The sequence below is a fragment of the Abramis brama genome (genome assembly GCF_963993115.1).
Source record: "Abramis brama genome assembly, chromosome: 1".
NCBI classification, from domain to species: domain Eukaryota; kingdom Metazoa; phylum Chordata; class Actinopteri; order Cypriniformes; family Leuciscidae; genus Abramis; species Abramis brama.
Genome location: NC_139963.1, coordinates 60,664,744 through 60,687,260, shown reverse-complemented (window position 1 = coordinate 60,687,260; position 22,517 = coordinate 60,664,744). Strand labels below are relative to the sequence as shown.

The 22,517-nt window shown below is 38.2% G+C and overlaps 2 protein-coding genes across 2 annotated transcripts; both read left to right on the top strand.

The window, feature by feature from the left end:
- Nucleotides 1-67: 67 nt before the first annotated feature.
- Nucleotides 68-2,295, top strand: LOC311078056 (uncharacterized protein). Its single transcript, XM_084106712.1, has 2 exons — nt 68-196; nt 1,026-2,295. The coding sequence occupies exons 1-2, from the start codon at nt 139-141 to the stop codon at nt 2,288-2,290; spliced, it is 1,323 nt and encodes a 440-aa protein (XP_083962838.1). The 5' UTR covers nt 68-138; the 3' UTR covers nt 2,291-2,295.
- Nucleotides 2,296-4,132: 1,837 nt separating this feature from the next.
- On the top strand, nt 4,133-6,690 carry LOC311078181 (ATP-dependent DNA helicase RecQ-like; the record flags this gene model as incomplete). The annotated part of the gene is made up of 3 exons (XM_084106895.1): nt 4,133-4,605; nt 5,091-5,163; nt 5,472-6,690. The coding sequence occupies 3 exons, from the start codon at nt 4,133-4,135 to the stop codon at nt 5,490-5,492; spliced, it is 567 nt and encodes a 188-aa protein (XP_083963021.1). The 3' UTR covers nt 5,493-6,690.
- Between the last annotated feature and the right edge of the window lie 15,827 nt (nt 6,691-22,517).

Sequence of the window (22,517 nt, the reverse complement as noted above, 5' to 3'; positions counted from 1 at the left end):
ATCATTGAAGCTCCTCCCCCTGTAATTCCCCAATAAATGTTGTAATTTCCAATCAGCTACAAGTGAAGACGAGCATTAAAGCATCAGGAAGAGCTGAAATCTGCAAAGACTGAGTTTATTAAAGAGGACAGTGAGAACATGAGTGATCCAGAACCCTGCAGAATGAAACACACTGAAGATACTGAAGAACAAAGAGGTTGGTGTTTATTCTTCATTCATTCATGATGCTGAAGAACATTCATGTTAGAAACATTCAAGCACTTCATCAGATTTAGATAAACAGTTAAAATATGAAATGGTACAGATTTTCAACAAATGGTCAGTAGAGGGAGGTTGGAGAAACTTTCATATTGATTGTCAATCAGGTCAAATTATATGCCTTATTTACACTTATTTTATATCTGGTTTGCCTTTTTTGCTACTATTTTAGCAAAATGTCAGACATCTTCTAATATAGTTTACAACATTGTTTTTAAATACAGTGTATATATATTTTAGATTATTATTTGTATTATTTTTTTAAGCAGCAAACAGCAAACTATCAAGTAAATGAACTTTCCAGAATGGCTGACAGAATTTTAAATAAATTACTTTGTGCACCGATAAGACAGAGCATGCAGAAAACCTTCTTCCACACCATTGAATTCAGACGTTGGGACAATTGTTTTACCTTGTTAAAAAATCATAGCAAATACTGAGAAATAATTTTATTTGAACACCACTAGGCACTATTGTATAAATGTTAATATTACATTAAGTAATTGTGTCATTAATCAAATATATTTAATATTTCTCACTTCAGAAATGTGATTTGTGCCTATAATGTCTTGAAAAATAATAATTGAAATATCAATGTACCTCATTCATGCAATTAGTTAATGAAACCAACTCCAGATTTATCATAATATTTTATAGCAATTGTCTACTAGTATTTTGTGCCATTACATCAGGGCTCACTTTCATATTTCTCTCTAAATTATTGATGTGCTGATTAAATTAAATTAAACCTTTTTCTTTTATGTCAGACCTGAGTGAAGTGAAGGAGGAGAGTGAGGAACTGAGTGAAGTGAAGGAGGAAAGTGAAGAACTGAGTGAAGTGAAGGAGGAAAATCATGTCAAACCTGGACAAAAACCTTTGAGTCGCTCAAAGACTAAAAAGACCCTTTTAAACAAAAGAGGAGCCGAAAAATCTTTCACCTGCACTCAGTGTGGAAAGAGTTTCACAACCAAGCAAAGTATTGAGCGTCACATGAGAATCCACACCGGAGAGAAGCAGTTCACATGTGATCAATGCGGGAAGAGTTTCGCACAAAAAGCACATCTGACCGAACACAAGAGGATCCACACTGGAGAAAAGCCACATATGTGTGTTCAGTGTGGAAAGAGTTTCACACGCAAACAAAGTCTTGAGATTCACATGAGAATTCACACTGGAGAGAAGCCGTTCACATGTGATCAATGCGGGACGAGGTTCGCACAAAAAGCACATCTGACCGAACACAAGAGGATCCACACTGGAGAAAAGTCACATATGTGTGTTCAGTGTGGAAACAGTTTCACAACCAAACAAAGTCTTAAGATTCACATGAGGATCCACACCGGAGAGAAGCCATTCACATGTGATCAATGCGGCAAAACTTTTTTTAGGGCATCACACCTGAAGACACACCTGACAGTTCATACGAAGGAGAAGCCACATTCATGTTCTGTGTGTGGGAAGAGTTTTTCACTGCTGCCATATTTACATGCACATCAGAAAATACATACTGGTGTGAGAGAGTATGTGTGCTTTGAGTGTGGGAAGACTTTTACTAGAGCGAACAGTTTAAAACTGCACCAGATTATTCACACTGGAGAAAAACCTTACAAGTGTTCACACTGCGACAAGAGATTCAGTCAGTCAACAGATCTGATAAAACATGAGAGGATCCACACTGGAGAAAAACCTTACAAGTGTTCACACTGTGATAAGAGATTCATTCAATCAGAATATCTGAAAACACATGAGAGGATCCACACTGGAGAAAAACCTTACAAGTGTTCACACTGTGACAAGAGATTCAGTCAATCAGAACATCTGAAAGCACATGAGAGGATCCACACTGGAGAAAAACCTTTCAAGTGTTCACACTGTGACAAGAGATTCAGTCACTCATCAAGTCTGAAAACACATGAGAGGATCCACACTGGAGAAAATCCATACATATGTGTTCACTGCAGAACTAGTTTCAGACACAAATCATCTCTTAAGCTTCACATGAGAGTTCACACTGGGAGAAAGACCATTTAACTGTGATCAGTGTGGTAAACGGTTTCATAGGGCATCAGTCCTGAAGAAACACCTAAAGATTCACACAAAGGAAGAAGATTCATTAGTAATATTACAGCAGAAAAGACACGGCGGTGTGTGTTTCAGTGCTGAAGTCCTTTACTACAGAAGATAAACTGAAAGAGTGCCAGAAAATTCACACTGGAAAAGAAGGCCATAACACTTTTAAGAGAGACGTGAATCTGATATTATTTTTTAACTCGTTCTTCATTGTTTTTCATCAGAACATCTAGTCCACTTCAACTATTCAATGCAAACTCAAAATATACTTTCATGTATCTTTGAAACTGGACACTTCTCTTCTTCTCTTGAGATGCTTTGGCTCTTATAAGTCAGTAAAGAGAGCGATCTACACTCACCTAAAGGATTATTAGGAACACCTGTTCAATTTCTCATTAATGCAATTATCTAATCAACCAATCACATGGCAGTTGCTTCAATGCATTTAGGGGTGTGCTCCTGGTCAAGACAATCTCCTGAACTCCAAACTGAATGTCAGAATGGGAAAGAAAGGTGTTTTAAGCAATTTTGAGCGTGGCATGGTTGTTGGTGCCAGACGGGCCGGTCTGAGTATTTCACAATCTGCTCGGTTACTGGGATTTTCACGCACAACCATTTCTAGGGTTTACAAAGAATGGTGTGAAAAGGGAAAAACATCCAGTATGCGGCAGTCCTGTGGGCGAAAATGCCTTGTTGATGCTAGAGGTCAGAGGAGAATGGGCCGACTGATTCAAGCTGATAGAAGAGCAACTTTGACTGAAATAACCACTCGTTACAACCGAGGTATGCAGCAAAGCATTTGTGAAGCCACAACACGCACAACCTTGAGGCGGATGGGCTACAACAGCAGAAGACCCCACCGGGTACCACTCATCTCCACTACAAATAGGAAAAAGAGGCTACAATTTGCACGCGCTCACCAAAATTGGACAGTTGAAGACTGGAAAAATGTTGTCTGGTCTGATGAGTCTCGATTTCTGTTGAGACATTCAGATGGTAGAGTCAGAATTTGGCGTAAACTGAATGAGAACATGGATCCATCATGCCTTGTTACCACTGTGCAGGCTGCTGGTGGTGGTGTAATTGTGTGGGGGATGTTTTCTTGGCACACTTTAGGCCCCTTAGTGCCAATTGGGCATCGTTTAAATGCCACGGCCTACCTGAGCATTGTTTCTGCACCATGTCACAAAGCTCGAATCATTTCAAATTGGTTTCTTGAACATGACAATGAGTTCACTGTACTAAAATGGCCCCCACAGTCACCAGATCTCAACCCAATAGAGCATCTTTGGGATGTGGTGGAACGGGAGCTTCGTGCCCTGGATGTGCATCCCACAAATCTCCATCAACTGCAAGATGCTATCCTATCAATATGGGCCAACATTTCTAAAGAATGCTTTCAGCACCTTGTTGAATCAAAGCCACGTAGAATTAAGGCAGTTCTGAAGGCGAAAGGGGGTCAAACACAGTATTAGTATGGTGTTCCTAATAATCCTTTAGGTGAGTGTATCTCATTCTCCGTCACTTTTACTTAATGTTTTTATTTGCTACATGTAATTATTGATTAAACTCTTTACTCATTTTATCAAAATTGTATTGTCCATGTACCCTGGTATCCAGAGTTCTCGCCAGAGCACAAGTTGAATTTGCTCAGCGAGTTACTCTGGTGTCGAGCAATGGAGCTCATTAAATATGCCCCTCGATCTGAGCTGCACCAATCACAGCGGGTTATCTGATATAGGCAGGCCAGAGGCGAGATGACGACAGTGCTGCGACGTTGAAGTCATTAGTAAACATTGCAAGATGGCTATGGATGAACACCTTTTGTTTGAAACGGCTTTGGCCGCTACAATGAAAGATTTAGACTTGCCCTTTTCTCTAAAAGACGAACAGAAGTTGGCGCTTAAATCGTTCCTTTTCAAGAAAGACGTATTTGCTGTTTTGCCGACCGGTTACCGCAAAAGTATAATCTACCAGTTAGCTCCGCTGGTAGCTAAGCATATGTGGCTTAGTGAAAACCCATTGGTGGTTGTGGTCTCGCCGTTGATCGCGCTTATGGAGGACCAGGTGAAAGAGGTGAAGAAATTTGGTCTTTCGGCCCTGCAACTTGGCGACCCCGAAGAGGTACAGATCCGAAGCGGGCAATGCCAGATAGTATTCGGCAGTCCCGAGTCCTGGCTGTTAAAAAAGAAGTGGCAAGACATGTTGGCAAACACGATTTATCGGGAAAACCTCATAGGGATTGTCGTGGATGAGGTTCATCTAATTTATAAATGGTAAGAGTCATTTTGTAATCTTCGTCTAACGAAAAAGTAAGCTATTTAATATTAAATACAGTAGCCTAATTTAAACAGGACGATATGGTTAGCTGCTAGCTGCAACCTGTTATGCCGTAAATGCTACGTGCTACACACTCTACTCTGGCTACTTCCCAAAATGAAATCACAGTATGCTGAAATTCAGATAGCTCTTTAATCAACTACATTCTGTTATCAGTTGTACCCCAACGATTATTTAAGAAATATAGGCTAGTGCCTGGGTTAGGTAACTCTAATGTAGGTGTGAGAATTCTTACTCACGTAAATGTTGAATGAAACACTATAGTCCAACCACATACTTTTTAATAGGGTGAATTTAATTAATAGTTTGAGCTGATCTAATTGTTTTATCAGGTTTATTGTGACGTATTAATTATGTAGTTGTTTAACTTCTAACATTGGATATGTTATAACATTCAAACCTACTCTTATATGTTCATCAGGGGAAAGACTGAAAAAGGGGATACAGCCTTCAGGGAGTGTTTTTCCAAGCTGGGCGAACTATTGTCAAACATGGTAAATAAGAAAACTATGTGACACATGTCCCTGAACACGGCCTTTGCCCTTTGTCAGTAGGAACAGAAAGGCCTTTGTGACTGGTATAATATTACTGTTGCAATACTAATGTTCATTATTAGGATGCCTTTCCACCCTCTCAAAACACCATCCACCTTGCTATCACCCTCTATTGATCTTCCCCATCACACATATTGAGGTGTTTGCTCTCCCATCCCCTAAGGCACACCCTTATTTGCTTTTATAGACTATTGATCACACCCATCACACCTATTGAGATGTTTATGCATTTGCATCTGTTTTTTCAGGTACGCCTGTTCTGGCCTTGACCGCCACAGCAGATCTGCATTCCAAAGCCATCATTAAGAAGCAGCTGCATCTGGAGAATGCCATTCAAGTCACCGTCAGCCCGAACAGCCAACATTAGGCTTGGACTGATTAGAGTGTCTGCTTGTAAAATGGACTGCCTGGATTGGATCGTCAGTGAAGTGAGAGAGAAGGGCCTTAATATGTCTCCGGCAATCATTTACTGCAGAACACTAAAGACAGTTGGGAGAGTGTATTGCTATCTGAAAGCAGAACTAGGAAAACATTGTTGGGTGGACCGAGAACATAGGGCTGAAAATCTGCTCATTGGCATGTTTCATAGTTAGACTGTTCCTCAGAACAAAAGCAGAGTAACTGTCATCATTGGGTGGAGATGGTGCCTGAGTGGTTGTGGCAACAACTGCGCTTGGGATGGGGTTAAACTTTCCCAACATAACTCATGTTATCCTCTATGGGTTACCAGAAGATGTGGAAGCTATTCTTCAGGAAGTTGGCAGGGCCGGAAGAGACGGGTCTCGGTCACACGCCATTGTCTACGCCATCAAGCAGCACACAAGTTTAAATCAGGCTTTGAAAAGTGTAATTGACACAAGCATCACTTCCTGCTTTCGGAAAGCCTTGTTCTCTCACTTTGAACACCACACATAAAATGTTCAACCAGGACATTTGTGCTGCACTCATTGCCATTCAGTCTGTTCTTGTAGTTCAGAAGGTTGTGATGTGGCAACCCCTGCATATGAACTGTTAAAACAAGAGGTTTCTACAACTGGTAAAATCAGAGAAGTCACACAGGAGGAAAGGGCTTTGATTAGGGATCTTTTGACAAAGTAATCCAGGAAGACACCCATCTCTACACAAACACATCTGATTGCACAGGTTTTAGTGATGACCTAATTGACTCTGTTCTGGAACACAGCAAAGAGATATTTGATGTCACCTACATAATTGATCATCTCCCCGTGTTCCATAGAAAACATGCACATGAAATTTTAAGAATTTTTTCAGAAGTTTTCTGTGATTTTGAATTTTCTGAAGTTGATCTGCCTCTGGAGGACTTCTTGGCACCAGACGCAGACTACACAGGGTACTTTGATGAGGAGAATGAAGAACAAATGGAAGCCTCATGCAGTAGTTCAGGATTGTCTTTACTGAGGATCTCTAACTGACACTTGTAAATAATTGATAATTGTAAATTGCATCACTGCCATACTTTGTACATAGTTGTTTGTTCATTCAACTGTTTTGCAAATGACTTAATGTAAATAAAGTTCAAAATTGGTAATTTTCTAATTGTTGTCATGTGTTTATTTTAGTATGGCAAATAAATCATTTTGAAAAATAGTTTGAAAAAGTACAAATAATTTTAATAATTACAGATTAATAGGTGTACACAGTCTTAAGAATAAACAAAAGCTCAAGAAAATCCACAATATGTATGCTCGAACCAGGTAGGGAACACCAAGCTAAATGCAGTCGAAGCATTGTTCGTTCAAAAAGCATAATGTAAGAAATGAAAAATAATGATACATTCAGAATGAATTATTCCATAGCAGAGAGTTCACAGCAGGACAGCCAAATGCAGAGAGAGAGAGTGTTGTGTGTGTGTGTGTTTGTGTTTGTGGGGTGGGGTAGGGTGTGGTGGGTTGGAGGGTTTGTCAGGGCCTGTTTAATTCAAGGGGTACAAAGAGAGTGAGAGTCAAACACACACATATTTTCGTATAACAATCACACCCTAACATGTTAGTTAGATTTGCATATTCCTCCATTCCTTGATTTTTATCGTCATCCATTGCCATAGTTCCTTGTATGTGATCCTGGCTAGTAGTCTTTTATCAAAGGCAGGGAACGCATTGAATTGTCTACCAGGTATCTCTGTGAAAAGCTGACTCTCCCTGAAAACATTAACCAGAGTTAAAACATTGAGAATCTGCTGCTCTACATGATGGGTGCCAGTTGGCCTTTTGACACCCAAATCAGCATCCACATTGTCCATTATTTCCTTTAGGACTCCGATAGATTGGCTGACTCTGTGCGCTGATTGTTCGGACAGGTTCGGTCCAAGACCCTTTAGAAATGACTTTAGGAAATTGTTCATGTGTTCAAGGTGAAGATCTAGGGGGATGTTTCTCCCCTTCCCTACCTTGCTGTTCCAAAACCTGTTCCACGTAACACTGTGAGCCATGCAAGGGCTCAAAGAGGCATTGACCTGCAGTGTGAGTAGAAAAGTGCTGTAGGCATAGTTGCTGTGCCCATAGGCTTTGTAACAAAGCAAGGCAACCTTGTAAAGCCTCATTAGTCTCTCACCATCACCCTCTTTTACTGCATCCATCATGTTTAAGATAAAGAACCCAAAGCTGAGCCTTGCCAAGGTGTGCTCTTTTTTGTGGTCACAGTTTAAGGGTGTGTTTTCCTCAGGCAATTTTTGAGAAGAAATCTCAATGTTGTGCTTTTTACGTTCGTGGTTGTCTCTTGCCTTGCGGTACGTGTACAACTGTCCACATCCCTCCACTCGACAAGGAAACTGCTTGTTTTGAGAAGATGTCACTGGAACTTCATGGATGCTGCTCACAGCTTCTGGGACATCACCAAGCATGATGCATTTATCCACAATCTCTGATGTTTTCTCATGCAACCAGGCCCTCTGAATTTCAGGTGATGTGGTAGTGAGGTCCCCGGGAACAAATTAATCAGGGATTTCTAAGTTACATGGAAGAAAAAGCATATTTTACAAACATCAGTGATGGGTTTTATTCATTTCCCTTCCCAAAGGGAATTTTTTTTTTTTTTTATTGGAAAATACTCATTGTTTACCTGTTACATCCTGCAACCCAAAATGCTCCATGGCAGCTGACAGGAACAGTGCTGTTGTGTCAGTCATGAAAAAATCCTTGTACGAGTTGTATGCAGCATGGGGTCCTTGCTTTGCATTGCTGCACCTGTGACAGAAGAACAGCAATCATCTAAATCAATATTAAACTTGCAAATCGATTTGTGTTTTTACTGTCAGTTTATTGCACACAATTCCTCATGGGGGCACACACAGTTTAGTTTGTTTGAAACCTCTTACACCACATCACACCTGATGGTTCTAAAACAAAAATATGAAATACTGGTGAATTAAGTTTAAAAGCAATGCAAAAATACAAACAAAGCTATACCTCATGGGGGCGCACACACACATGTTAGTTTGTTTGAAACCTCTCACACCACATCACACCTGACAGTTCCAACACAAATATATGAAATACTAGCTAATTAAGTTTAAAAGCTATTAAAAAAGCAAAGCTATAACATACCCTCCCTGGAAATGACTCTGCATTTCATGACGGCAAGAGTGCATTTCCCATCCCACAACAGAGAACATAAATTCATGGGTTATCCCGACATGTCCATGTTGACTGGATTTTGAGCATCACCAAAAAACTGTGAAAAACACTGTTAACAGGTTGAATAATGATGGACATTAAAAAGTCATGAACAGTAGTCCGTTGGCCGAGCAGCAAAGATGAGTTAAATCTCTGTTAACAATTAGTCATTGTAGTCATTAAAGTCATTATAATATCAACCAATAAAAGATATTTGTACCTCAATTTTGACATGTTGGCATAAAGTGTCCAATGGTCCTTTGCAGACTTATCATTAAAGAAAATCTTGAAGTGGATCTAAGGCCAAAAGAAGAAAAACAACCTATAGAATCAATGAAAAGGATGGTTACCTGCACAGCAGCTAAGTACACATCAGTACAGTTTTGTCTCATTATAAATAATAAAATACAAGTAAAATAATTAAACGGAACTGAAATTCATAATTTGACAATTCATGGTTGAAATTATACTGTGCTCCATTATTTACTTCAAATAACACTCTAATGGCATGCCAGTCTTCAAACTTAAACAACCATCCCTTCCAATCTGTCCTCCTTGGTGACCCCGTCAGCAAAAGCCCACTGTAAAAAGGATGGTGTTGCCCAATTGGCTGCGAGCTAGAGGGCCTTAGAATGAAACATATTACATATTCTATACATTAGGCCTCAATAGGTAGTAAACCCTAACGTTTTAAATGTTAACATTCGTGCTAAGCATGGTCAGACCTCTCAAAGGTAGTCGCTTTAGTTTGGAGATGGGGGGTCTAATGTAAGGCCCCCTAGCTTACGGCAAACTAATTAATGCTTACTTGTTTTGTATGTGGCAAAGAACATCTATCAACTCTGTACATTTGTTTTCATTTTTGAAAATTAGTCCCAATGGGTATTGTAATTGGAAGAAATGTTATGGAACATTGTATTTTACAACACATTATACTACAGGGCTGTTGAATGCTTGAATCTGATTGGTTGAAGAACGTTCTAAGGTGTGCATTATTTTCAGGGAAACGCACAGCTAAAGTAGTTCCAGGCAGGTCTTGACCGCATTACAGTTCCATATCACTTCGCGTAGTTAACTGTAATAACGGAAAATAGGATACAATTCATAACAAGAAAAAGAATTTAGCCCCATGCGCTTGATCTGCAGTTTTCAATAATGTCTAACTTCACAATCAATGGAAACATGCAGTTTAATTTTAATAAATAAAGTATATAGTCCTAGGCTATCTATAATGAATAGAAAATTAAACTGAATATAGGCTAAATAAATGGATAGTCCTGTAGCAGGATTTTTATTGCAGATAATATATAACAAATAAATAATTATTGATAGGCCTACTTGTTAAAATGGCTTTGTGTTTCATATATTTGGCTATACTGTCATCTGTCAATAAAAGAAAAAAGAATGAACAAATTAATTATTATCGAATTGAATTAATAAATAAATAATAATAATGCTTAAACATGCTTTTCTGTCTCATTATTGCATCATCTCTCTCTAATAACTGCATTAATAACGGCATACAGCCGAGGACACACTTTAAGGCCGGTTATGAATGTAATTTGATACTTATGACTGATCATGCCCAAACGCGTGTTCAGCGCGTTCAGTCTGTGTTCAAAGTCGGTGTTTAAAATCTGTTATTATGCACGTTAACTCAAGTCGAAATGCAAGTATGCAAAGTCACATTTGTCATCCAGGTCCAGCCGGTCTGTGTCTTCCCGCCGGGTGCGGGTCCAGCTTTGAAATAATAGATGGGTCCAGGTCGGGTCTGGGTAGCACATCTATTGCATTTCTCGGATCTACACGGGTCCGGGTCCAGCTTTTGAAATAATAGACGGGTCCAAGTCGGTTCAGTGTAGCCATTATGGGTCTTTTCGGGTTCGGGACCCATGTAGACCTCTACTTTAGATGGACCTGTACATGTGTCTTCTTGCGGGCACTGCAGGATTTAAATCCATTGTGACGTGGTGTGTTACCACTGGTTTGCCTGGTGACTGTGGTCCCAACTGCCTTGAGATCATTAACAAGCTCCTCCTGTGTAGTTCTGGGCTGATCCCTCACCTTTCTCAGGATCATCTGTACCCCATGAGGCGAGATCTTGCATGGAGCTACAGACCATGGGCGGTTGACGGTTATTTTATATTTCTTCCATTTCCGAATAATCACACCAGAAAGTTTCCTTCTCTCTAAGCTTATTGCCGATGATCTTGTTGCCTGTTCCAGCCTTGTGCAGGTCTACAATCTGGTCCCTGACGTTTGACAGCTCTTTGGTCTTGCCCATGATTGTGGAGAGGTTGGAATAGAAGATACAGATTATGTGGACAGGTGTCCACTGACATTAGGAGTACTTTCTTAAAGTGACAGGACTAATCTGTGTTCCACATGGGCACATAACCAATCTGTGGGAGGCAGAATTCTTGCTGGTTGGTTGGAGATGTTATGGGAAATTTTGATTTTCATTGATTTACAGTATTGATTTTCATTTACTTTCAGTAAGACATTGAAATGACTCTTTGCTGGACTGTATGTGGTCTGCCAACATATGACTAATGTGTGTGTGTTTTTAAACACTGGGAAACAGGTGAGATGTCAGGAGGAGGCAGATTGAAAAGGGACCTCTGTGGGGATGGACGATGTGCCTGTGACGATCTCGCGAGACATCGGGTGCGATCTAACATGGCGGCGCCCTGAACGCAACTAAACGCAACTAAAACAAAAGTAAACCGATCTGCTTCCCAGTTATCTACTATTACAACTTACATCAACTTAAACACCAGAACTGGATCAAGAGACAACGTGGAAACCTTGGAAAAGTTTATAGATCATTACTTCAACAATTTGACCATCATGCCACAACCACAAAAGAAACAGCCGCGACGGGAATACTCAGCAGAGTCCCAGGATGAATCCACTACAACAATAGAGGTGGGTCTTCTAGAATCCATAAACAATAAACTGGCAATTCTTGAACTACTCCATCAAGATATCAAGGATCTTAAAACCAGCCTCGAATTCAGTCAATCCCAGATAGAGTCGTTGCAAAAAGCCAACAACGAAATGCAAACAAAAATATCAGAAATCACAACAACAATAGAATGTCTCTCAAACGAAAATAAACTATTGAAAGAATCCTTATTAGACATCCAATGCCGCAACATGCGAGACAACCTGATCTTTTCGGGTATACCAGAACAAATCCAAGATAACCCGGAACAAGCGATCAAAGATTTCATGCATTCTTCTCTCAAACTCCCAAAAGAGACTGTCAACAATATTACCTTCCACCGCGTACACCGCCTCGGATCTAACAACAAAAACGCCGACACTAAACGTCCCCGTCCCATCATTGCAAAATTTGAGCATTATAAACAGAAAGAACTGGTCAAGAGCAAGGGCAAAGAACTGCGTGGAACTACCTTTGGACTTAACGATCAATTCCCACGGGAGATTCAGGACAGACGGAGAATATTGGTTCCATTCATGAAACAATTTCGCCAAAATGGAAGGAAAGCCGTTCTCACGGTAGACAGACTATATGTTGATGGCCATCTTTACAGGAACGACACTGTGTACTGGTTATAATCCACCACGAAAGGAAGATCGGAGAAAAAAAAAAAAAAAAAAAAAAAAAACATGTCGCCAATGAACGCAATATAAGATCAGTTATAATCACCTACTTCATGTATTTAAAATGTTAACTGTATATTCATTGGAAAAAAAGTGTTCTCATTGTTGCATTATGTTTTCTTTTCTCATTATTTTTTTGTCTGTCATTGATTATGTATTGCATGTATGTTTTATATTCACATCATATAATAGGGTACAGATACTAAATATCGAACAAAAAACTATATAGTAGTATCATAAAACAGAATGTCACACCTAAAACTAGTAAGCTGGAATGTACGAGGCATTAACTCAGCAGCTAAAAGATCCAAAATTTTAAACCACATTAAAAAACTCAAGGCAGATATATGTTTATTGCAAGAAACACATCTTTCAGAATCAGAACACAAGAAATTAACAAATACACAACTAACACAAATATACTCGGCATCCTACAACTCAAAGAAAAGAGGTGTAGCTATATTAATCAATAAAAACATAACAGTTATCAATCAATCAACTATATGTGATCCAGAAGGACGATATGTTATTATCAATATAACCTTTAACAATAAAATACTGACCATTGCTAATATTTACGGACCAAACATAGATGACCCCCAATTTTTCCATAATTTTTTTTCTTCAATAGCCAACGTTCCCCAATCAGCCATCATAATCGGAGGAGATTTTAATACAGTTATTGATCCAACTCAAGACAAATCGAATACACCATCACACTTTAAACCATGGCAATCTACAGAAACCATTAAACAATACATGACTGACCTTGGTCTTGGCGATAGCTGGAGACTTACAAACCCAAACTCAAGAGAATACAGTTATTTTTCAGCAGTTCATAAATCATATTCACGTATTGATTATTTTCTAACAAGCAATTCCCTCATCCCTGACATTTTAAATACAACAATACACCCTATTATTATTTCTGACCATGCACCAATTACTATAACTATTAACAACAGGAATGATACTAAAAAGTCATTTAGATGGAGGATGAATACTTCATTACTTCAAGATAATGAGTTTAATGAATACTTTAAAAAAGAATGGGCATTCTTCATGGAAACAAACGACACACCAGACATATCTGCTGCAACTCTCTGGGAAACCGCTAAAGTTGTACTAAGAGGAAAGATCATATCATACTCTACATATAAATACAAAAAGGAACAAAGTCGAGAAAAAGAATTAGAAAATAAAATACATTCATTACACAATATTTACTCTCATACTCCCAATGAACAGATCTTAAAGGAAATAAATAAAACAAAAGATGAACATAAAGACATAATACATAAAAAGATAGAATTCCAAAAACAATGCCTAAGACATACACACTTTGAACATAATGACAAATCAGGTAAATATCTTGCTAATCTACTCAAACGTAATAGAGAAAAGACACTTATCCCGGTGATCAATAATCCAGAAGGAAAGACACTTCATACCTTACAAGACATCAATGATACTTTTCGTACATTTTATAAACATCTATACAGTAATGCAAAAGAACCAAAAATTAATGACACTAAATCATTTCTTAACAATGTATTTTTACCCAGTCTAACCACAGCACAAAGAGAATCATTAGAAGAATCCATATCAGCAACTGAATATAAACAAGCTCTTGAATCTCTATCAAACAATAAAGCCCCAGGTTTAGATGGATACCCACCAGAATATTACAAACATTTCTGGTCAACTATATTACCATTATTCTTGCGAATGACGGCAGAAATCAAAAACACTTCTTTTATTCCACCTCACATGAACACAGCACTAATTTCAGTCTTACTTAAACCAAACAAAGATCCAACTTTATGCTCTAGTTATCGCCCATTATCTCTTTTAAATACTGACTTAAAAATTATTAGTAAAGCTTTGGCTACACGACTCGAATCAGTCATATCATCCCTCATCCATCCAGACCAAACGGGTTTTATCAAAGGACGCCAGTCATCAAATAATACCAGACGATTATTCAACATTATGAACCTATGTAATCAAAACCAAAAAAAAACCATAATCGTATCATTAGACGCAGAAAAAGCTTTTGATAAAGTCAGTTGGCACTTTCTTTACATGACACTTAAAAAATGTGGGTTTGGAGACTGCTTTATTCACTGGATTAAAACGCTATATAATACCCCACTAGCATCTGTTATAACGAATGGCATAATATCATCACCATTCCAACTTCAACGAGGTACTCGCCAAGGATGCCCCTTATCACCACTACTTTTCGCCTTATTTTTAGAACCTCTTGCTGCTGCAATAAGACAGAATGATAAAATCATCGGAGTTCTATCAATTAACACTAATCATAAAATTTCATTATACGCAGACGACATACTACTATTTTTACAAAATCCTAAAACATCACTTACAGAAATAATTAAACTCATCAATGAATATTCTATCATATCAGACTACTCCATAAATTGGACGAAATCAACAATTTTACCCCTGAACATGAAATCGCATGACAGGAGCATACAAGACACACCGTTTAAAATTAATAATATTACATACTTAGGAATAAACATATCCCAGAACCTCTCTGAATTGTTTAGCCTCAATTTCAATCCACTGTTGAAAACGATAGAAGATGATTTAACTCGATGGATGAACCTACCGCTTTCCATTATAGGTCGTATTGCAACAGTAAAAATGTGTATTCTACCAAAACTTCTTTATCTATTCACCATGACTCCGGTACAACCAACTAAGAAATGGTTTACATCATTAAATCAAATAATCAACAAATTCTACTGGAAAAAAAAGAATCCTAAAATTAGTTTACAAACACTTCAAAAAAATAAAGCTCAAGGTGGTCTAGCAGCACCAAATTTTCAGCACTATTATTTAGCATCCCAACTACAATACTTTTGCAAATGGATCAAAGGGGACAATCCCCAAAACCCATGGCTAGAGTTAGAACAAACAGAATGCAAAGAAATAACCATATCTGACCTCCCATCCGTCACAAAAAAAATCAAACAGAACAATCTTTGTAAGAACGTAATGATTAAAACAACTCTCACTGCTTGGTGGCAAATTAATACACTGACAAAACATGAACTGATACCACACATCAACTCACCTATATGGCATAATCCTGATTTTACTATCAACAAAATTCCGCTTAACAATATTAAATGGAAAGAAAAAGGTATCACACATCTACATCACCTGTTTACTGGCAACACCTTCGCTACATTTGTAGAACTAACACAGAAATTTAACTTAGGAAAAGAACAGTATTACTATTACTTACAAATCAGGAATTCTATTAAAACCACAATTGGAAACAAAGACATTGCACAACCTCCCCCAATTCTAAAACATATCACCACAATTAGTAATTCATCAAAAACACTTAGTAAATTATACACCCTAATATCATCTATAGACTCTAAAACAATAGTAGCACCAGTTAAACAATGGGAAAAAGATCTCAATATCAACACAAATGACGAATTCTGGAAAACAATTTGCAGAAACACTTTTATCATAAGTACAAACATAAACATCCAGTTAATTCAGTATAAAATTATACACAGAACACACATAACACAGCATAAGATGTTTAAAATGGGACTAGTAACTTCCGATAGATGTACTAACTGCAGTGTAAATACACCAGACACTTTCCTTCATGCATTCTGGCTATGCCCACCAGTTCATCAGTTCTGGATAGATGTCGCTAATAAATTATCGAATTTCTTTAAAATTACAATTACTGCACTCCCATTATTATGTCTTTTAGGTGACACATCTCAAATTAACCCTCCCTTTGAACATTCAAAACCTCTGCTCATATCTCTAGCTATCGCCAAAAAAACAATACTACTCAATTGGAAAAATAAATACCAAATATCAACGACACAATGGCTACATCTATTAAGGGACCATATTATTAAAGAGAAACAAACGTTAGCAAATAAAAATTATCTAGACAAATTTTATAACATTTTCAGTCCACTCCTTTCATCCTTAAATATTGATTACAACTAGCTAGGTAGTCGATGCCTCAACTCAAATCTTTGGTATACTAAATGGATTAATAATAAGGAATCGCAATATGCATAATTACAAATTATTTCTATACTAAATAATCTCTGAGTATTATTAAATACATCAGTCGTGTATACATATATATGTGTGGGTTTATATTGTGTTCTATAAGCTATACTTTTCATTTTACATGTAAAAGCTGCATATTTTTATTATTTATTTATTGTTGTTGGTAGGGGTGGTAGTAGGGATGGTGGTATTGGTATTGATATTATAAAACCATTTGTATTCTTTTTTTAATCTGGGTCGGGCGACTATTCTGGGTGCTGTCGGTGGGTATGACTAGCACAACCTGTCGGCATATTCATTAGTAACTCAGTTCATGGATTTACTGGCCTCTCATTTTTACCGCCTTTGCCCCAATTCCAGGCTTCTGATATGCAAAATAAATGTGTTGGACGGATATCTGGGCTGGATGTGGTGTCTCTGGCTAGGGAGCTAACCAGTACACGCTAGGGTCCAAGCCATAGATCACCAAAAAAAAAAAAAAAAAATAAATAAATAAATAAATAAATAATTGGGACTTTGGTCCTGTCAGGTCACAACCAGACTAGGTGAGCCGGGTCTGGAGGTGCCTGTAATGGTGCCATACCATATTCTGCAGAGGAAGACTCAGCGAAACATAGAAGCTTAACTGCTGGGGTTGGGTGTCACTGATGGTGGTGGTGGGAGGGGCCAGGTGGATCGGTGAATCTGAGGGAGGTGTCTTTGTTGGGGGGGTCTGTTGTTCGTGCTCACTGGCAGTAGTAGAGTGGCCCCCAGGCCTAGAGAATAATGTGTATCTATAATGATCGTATTGAATGGCCTAAAATATGGTATTAGTATTATTATTGTAATTACAGTACTGACACTACTACTACCCCTACTATTATTATCATGAATATGAGTGTTACCATTACTACCACTACTATTGCTACGACTATTATTATTTTTGTTCTAATTATTATTATTATTATTATTATTATTATTATTAATAGTAGTATGAATACTACTTTTACTACAAACTCTGTCACAATTATTATGATCTCTTAAAATTGCCTCTATCTATATCACTAAAATATCTCATTGCTTAAACTTACCAATGTACCTGCATACTTCACTATATTGATATTTATATTTAGTTGTTTTCTTTTCTTTTCTTTCTCTCTTTTTTTTTTTTTGGGTGTTATGTATGTTCCTCTCTCTTCTGTATGTGTATATATGACATTGATCTTTTACCTTGTATAAGCTACAATGTTTTAACTTGCAATAAAAAAAAGAAAAAAAAAAAAAAAAGAAAAGGGACCTCTGACCCCTAGGGTCTGACCCCTTATAGACACTTCATTTTTTTGTAAGTGGGGGAACTTACAAAATCAGCAGGGGATCAAATAATAATTTGCCCCACTGTATACAGGCACTTAAAGTTCATGGTATATGTACTGAATTCCTTCTCAGCTCTTCCCAGGCATTGATGTTGATTTAACTGGTGTATACACTGTTTAAGAATAAAGCAGTAAAGTTAAGATCAAAGTTATTTTGTGTCCACAGTACATTGTGTGCAAAGGCTTGAACTTTCATGTTCATATTCATGTCATAATTATGCGATCTTTGATAACACATTGTTCATCAGTATGGACCAAGTCACCACTTTAGTTGAGGAGAAGCTAATGCTTAGTTAATGATGACCACTATATTTGGGTGTCAACAGAATTCATGTGCTCTGTGCTGTGATTGGCCAATTTTGGGATCTGTCCATTTACGTGCAGGCTAGCCTACTATGAAGAAGACATTAACATGCTTGATAACTCACACCAGAATTAATGAAAAACATTAGTTCTCACATTAATTGATATACTGTTCTAGTTCTTGTTGTCTTACATGCGAGAGTTCCGCAGAGACCTTGCGATATTCCCCACGAAATCATCTATTCTCCACAAACAATCTGCAGGAGAAGGAAAGGGAAAAAGAGAGGTACTAGAGGGGGAATCAGGAATAGACTCAAACGACGCAGCAGCCGTTTTCGTCTGCCCACAATTATGCTCGATCACTTAAGAACAAAGTGTTTGCAGTGATTTTTGTGTGAGCATATCAGTGACCACCCCTGACCACTCAGTGAGTTTCACCTCTTTGTAAACGAAAGTTTAATGCGTTTTAGGAAGGATTGTTCCAGTGCACCTATGCAACCATTGTGGAGGTGGGGGGGGGTGCTACTATAGAAACCGAAAATTCTCGGGCCAGCAGCATGTGTCCAAATTTCAATCTTAACCGTTCTATTTCATCAGAAACGATCTGAAAACAGGACTTTAAGTGTAAAATACCGAACTTGTCCTTTAAAACGGTGCCTGAACCGATACTTTAAAAAAAAGAGAGCCTCAAAACGATGGTGAATGACATTAAATAATGGCTTTTTTGTTGAAAAATAAATAAATAAATAAATAAAAAATTCTTAAAATCTAACTTAATGCTGTAAAGACATACAGAGAGCCCTATCAGCTGGTAGTATTATTTAAGGTTAAAAATAACTAAAATTAAATATAATGCATTTTTTTTATTATAATAACAACTTTATTTAATGATTTAAGAAAAAAAATTAAGCAAATTTTTTTGCTTAACGTTTAGCAAAATACTCTCTATAGCTCTTTTTTTCTAGCCAACTAACGTGCTATAGCCTGTATTATGGTCATTAAATTATAATAATATAAGATATCATGTATGAGGAATATACATTTCAGTAAGCTGTATTGTATCTTTCAACATTGTTCATTCGTGTTTATTTACTATTAGCTAACGAGATGATGGTTCACGTGCCGCTAGGGATCTGTCACGTCACATTTACAAGCACCAAAACGGTATTTATTGTTTGAATTTCGTAATAAAATTGAGAGAATCTGAGAGCTGAGATTTTTTTTTATATCATAAGTAACCTGCTCTGTCCAGTCTGTCGGTCTCTGTGTCCTCTTTGCTTCGCGATTTTTTCTGTGCGTGAGAAAATGGATGTGTGGCGTGAGAGCGTGTGAAAAGTGTCAATTGCGTCTCACGGTGAATGCGTGAGAGTTGACAGCCCTGTGTTCACATATAACATGGCCTGCTTGCACAACTGAGATTCAAACCCTGCTAGTGTCTTCTGCTAGTTAGCAAAGCATTAAAGAACCATATCAACTGTTAAATAACATATTGGGGATAAATGATGTCACTGATTTGGGAAAAACAAAACACAAAATGACTTATTTTCAATATAAAATCTGATTGTGGACTGGATTTTTTTTTTTTACCTTTTATCACAGTCTTGGACATGTCAAAGATTAGAAACAACATTGGTTTTGATGCATTGTTAGTTTTTGTGCAGCATCAGATTTGAACTTTTTCTCCCTCATTTACTGTTTGTGGCTGTTTTTGCCCCATTGACTTCCATTATAACCACATTTTTTGATTGCAAAGCCATGACACCATATAATCATGCATTTTTGATTGTTGGTGGTTTTCCTTGTTGGGAAGAGGTCAAATTTGTAATTTTTACTGTTGATAACCAGGTGGCACCATTAACCCTTTAGATAGGCCTGTGCAAAAAAAAGCTTAGTTTCTGGCTTTTACATGGAGTTATATGGAGTTTATATGGAGTAGCATAATAAAGTGTGTGTGTGTGTGTGTGTGTGTGTGTGTGTGTGTGTGTTTGTGTGTGTGTGTGTGTGTGTGCGTGTGTGTGTGTGTGTGTGTGTGTGTGTGTGTGTGTGTGTGTGTGTGTGTGTGTGTGTGTGTGTGTGTGAGAACTCACCTTGATGCGTCTGAGAAAATCAAAATATGCACCTCAGCTCTCAGAACTACATGGAGTAAACAAAAACAAAGTAAGTGTATTTATGCATCTGCTGCCTTTTGATGGTGAGAAATGCAGACTAAACAAAAACAAAGCAAGTGGATTTAAACACTTGCATGCAAGCCTGCTGGTCATTTGATGGTGAGAAGTGCAGCAAGCAACATGAGAAAGGGCTTGACTTGTAGTGAAGTTTTAGAGATGATTATGCAGCGAGCTGCAGGATGTATCGTCTTCTCCCTCTGACACAACAGACTCAGGAGAGTCAGATCCTGATTTGGATGTGGCACCCTCATCATCCTCTCTAGCTTCCACTTCGGAGGATCCTGGATCTGGGTGGATTGGGAGAAACGGCGAAGTGTGGTTTTCCACCAATGCGGAGACAACTCCCTTTCTTCAGCCTGCCAGAGGCGTGACGCGCTAGGGCCGACGCGCTATTCCATCGCAAGGCTCCAGAACATGGATTCTGTGTTCAATCTGTTTTTTACGGAGGAGATGATTGACCTCATTGTCAGCATGACTTGCGTCAACACATACATGTTTGTACAGTCATACAAACATGTATGACTATGCCTTGCGATGGAGTAGCAAATTTTTCAAGAAAAAAAATCTGAATGGAATGGAAAACAAGAAAAAAAAACTTAATTCAAATGGAAACCAAGATTATTTTTCATACCCCATTGGCAGATAATTTTGCTTGTTTTAAGCAAAAATTACTTAAATGACTTTCTTTTTATCTTAAAACAAAATAGAATTTCTTATGTCATTTTACTTATCTAGTAAACACTTCTTGATTTAAGAATTTTTAGATATTTGGACTGGAAACAAAACAAAAATACTAATTAAGAAAGCATTTTTTGCAGTGTATCTGGGCTGCCTCTCTTTCCTCTAATGCCGAAATGAATGCTGGGATATTTCTGCCGTCAAGTTCACACAAGTTACCAACCTATGCATCCTCGGTAAAATGGGCGTGTCAAGAACACTTCTGGGATTTTTAACCGTTCTTGCCAAAATGCAAACTTGTGTATTGGAACAGTACTTGGGCAGCGACTGATGACGTTTCACAAGTCCACAAGAACACAAGTACAGACAAGAACGCATATTGAGAAACGGGCAGTATAAGAAGTGGACAGAGCCATCTCATTGGAACTCAAATGAGACAAGTGAAGCCCATTTTAGCGATTTTTTAGCACTTCCGTTCCTGACGCGCAGACTCAAACCGACTCAAACTAAGCTTGATGACGTAAGCAACCTGTCTGACAGATGTAAATCTTCTAGTAGCTGTACGTTCAAACTGCCAACGTTGATCTTGCTTGAGTAAAGAGTTCTTTGGCGTGATTGAGCAGGAGTAAGTATCACGGCTCTCCAGAAATAAGGGCTCAGACTAGCCAGGTGTATACGTTATGTGTAAGCAAGCTGAACTCGAATGCTCAATGACCAGGCATGAAAACAGGTCAGGGGAAAAAAAGGTGAGAAGGATGCGGCAGGATTAATCCCATGATAGTAATAGCCATATATTGTAAAACAAATGCACTGGAAAATAAAGGAAACTTTCATAATTAGTTTTGTACTAATTTCTATACTTGAAAGAGTATATTTCTATACTTCACATTAAAGATGTGATTGGGCTAGCCCAGTGTCAATCAAGAAAAGAACCAATGGGCCGCTGATCTACGTGTTTCATCGGGTGTCAGAAAAAAAAGAAAAAAAACTAGCGTTGATTTTTTTTGACCAATGCATTACAAACAAATTACGCACTGTCTAACCCAGCGCCACCAAATAACCAAAACAAAACGTATGGGCCGCCGATGTACGAGTTTTATGGGCCGTTAAGACAAAAAAACAAAACAAAAAAGTATGAGATGTATTGGCCCAAAAAGCACGTCGGCCCACCGGAATCTCCCGGTAGTCACGATGGCATTAGCCTACATGCCTGGACGTCACACAAAACAAAATCCTACCTGTAGCCTTTCACCATCCACTTATTTAGCTGCTGTCGCATCAGTTGACATGCCATCTCATTTCCCCTCTTTTTTTTCTATTTTTAGCCCCCGACAGCTTTTTTGCGTTATCCATCTTTTTCGACAACAACTCACTGTTACTCGTTCCTGCTCGTCAGAGCTCACGGCGCCCGTGCCCGCTCACGATATTATCCCGCCCACTTC

Bases quoted from the DNA above. Each gene is read 5' to 3' on its own strand.
- LOC311078056 (XM_084106712.1), top strand. From the start codon at position 139: ATGAGTGATCCAGAACCCTGCAGAATGAAACACACTGAAGATACTGAA. The intron at 197-1,025 runs GTTGGTGTTTAT...CTTTTATGTCAG, and splicing joins AGATACTGAAGAACAAAGAG to ACCTGAGTGAAGTGAAGGAG.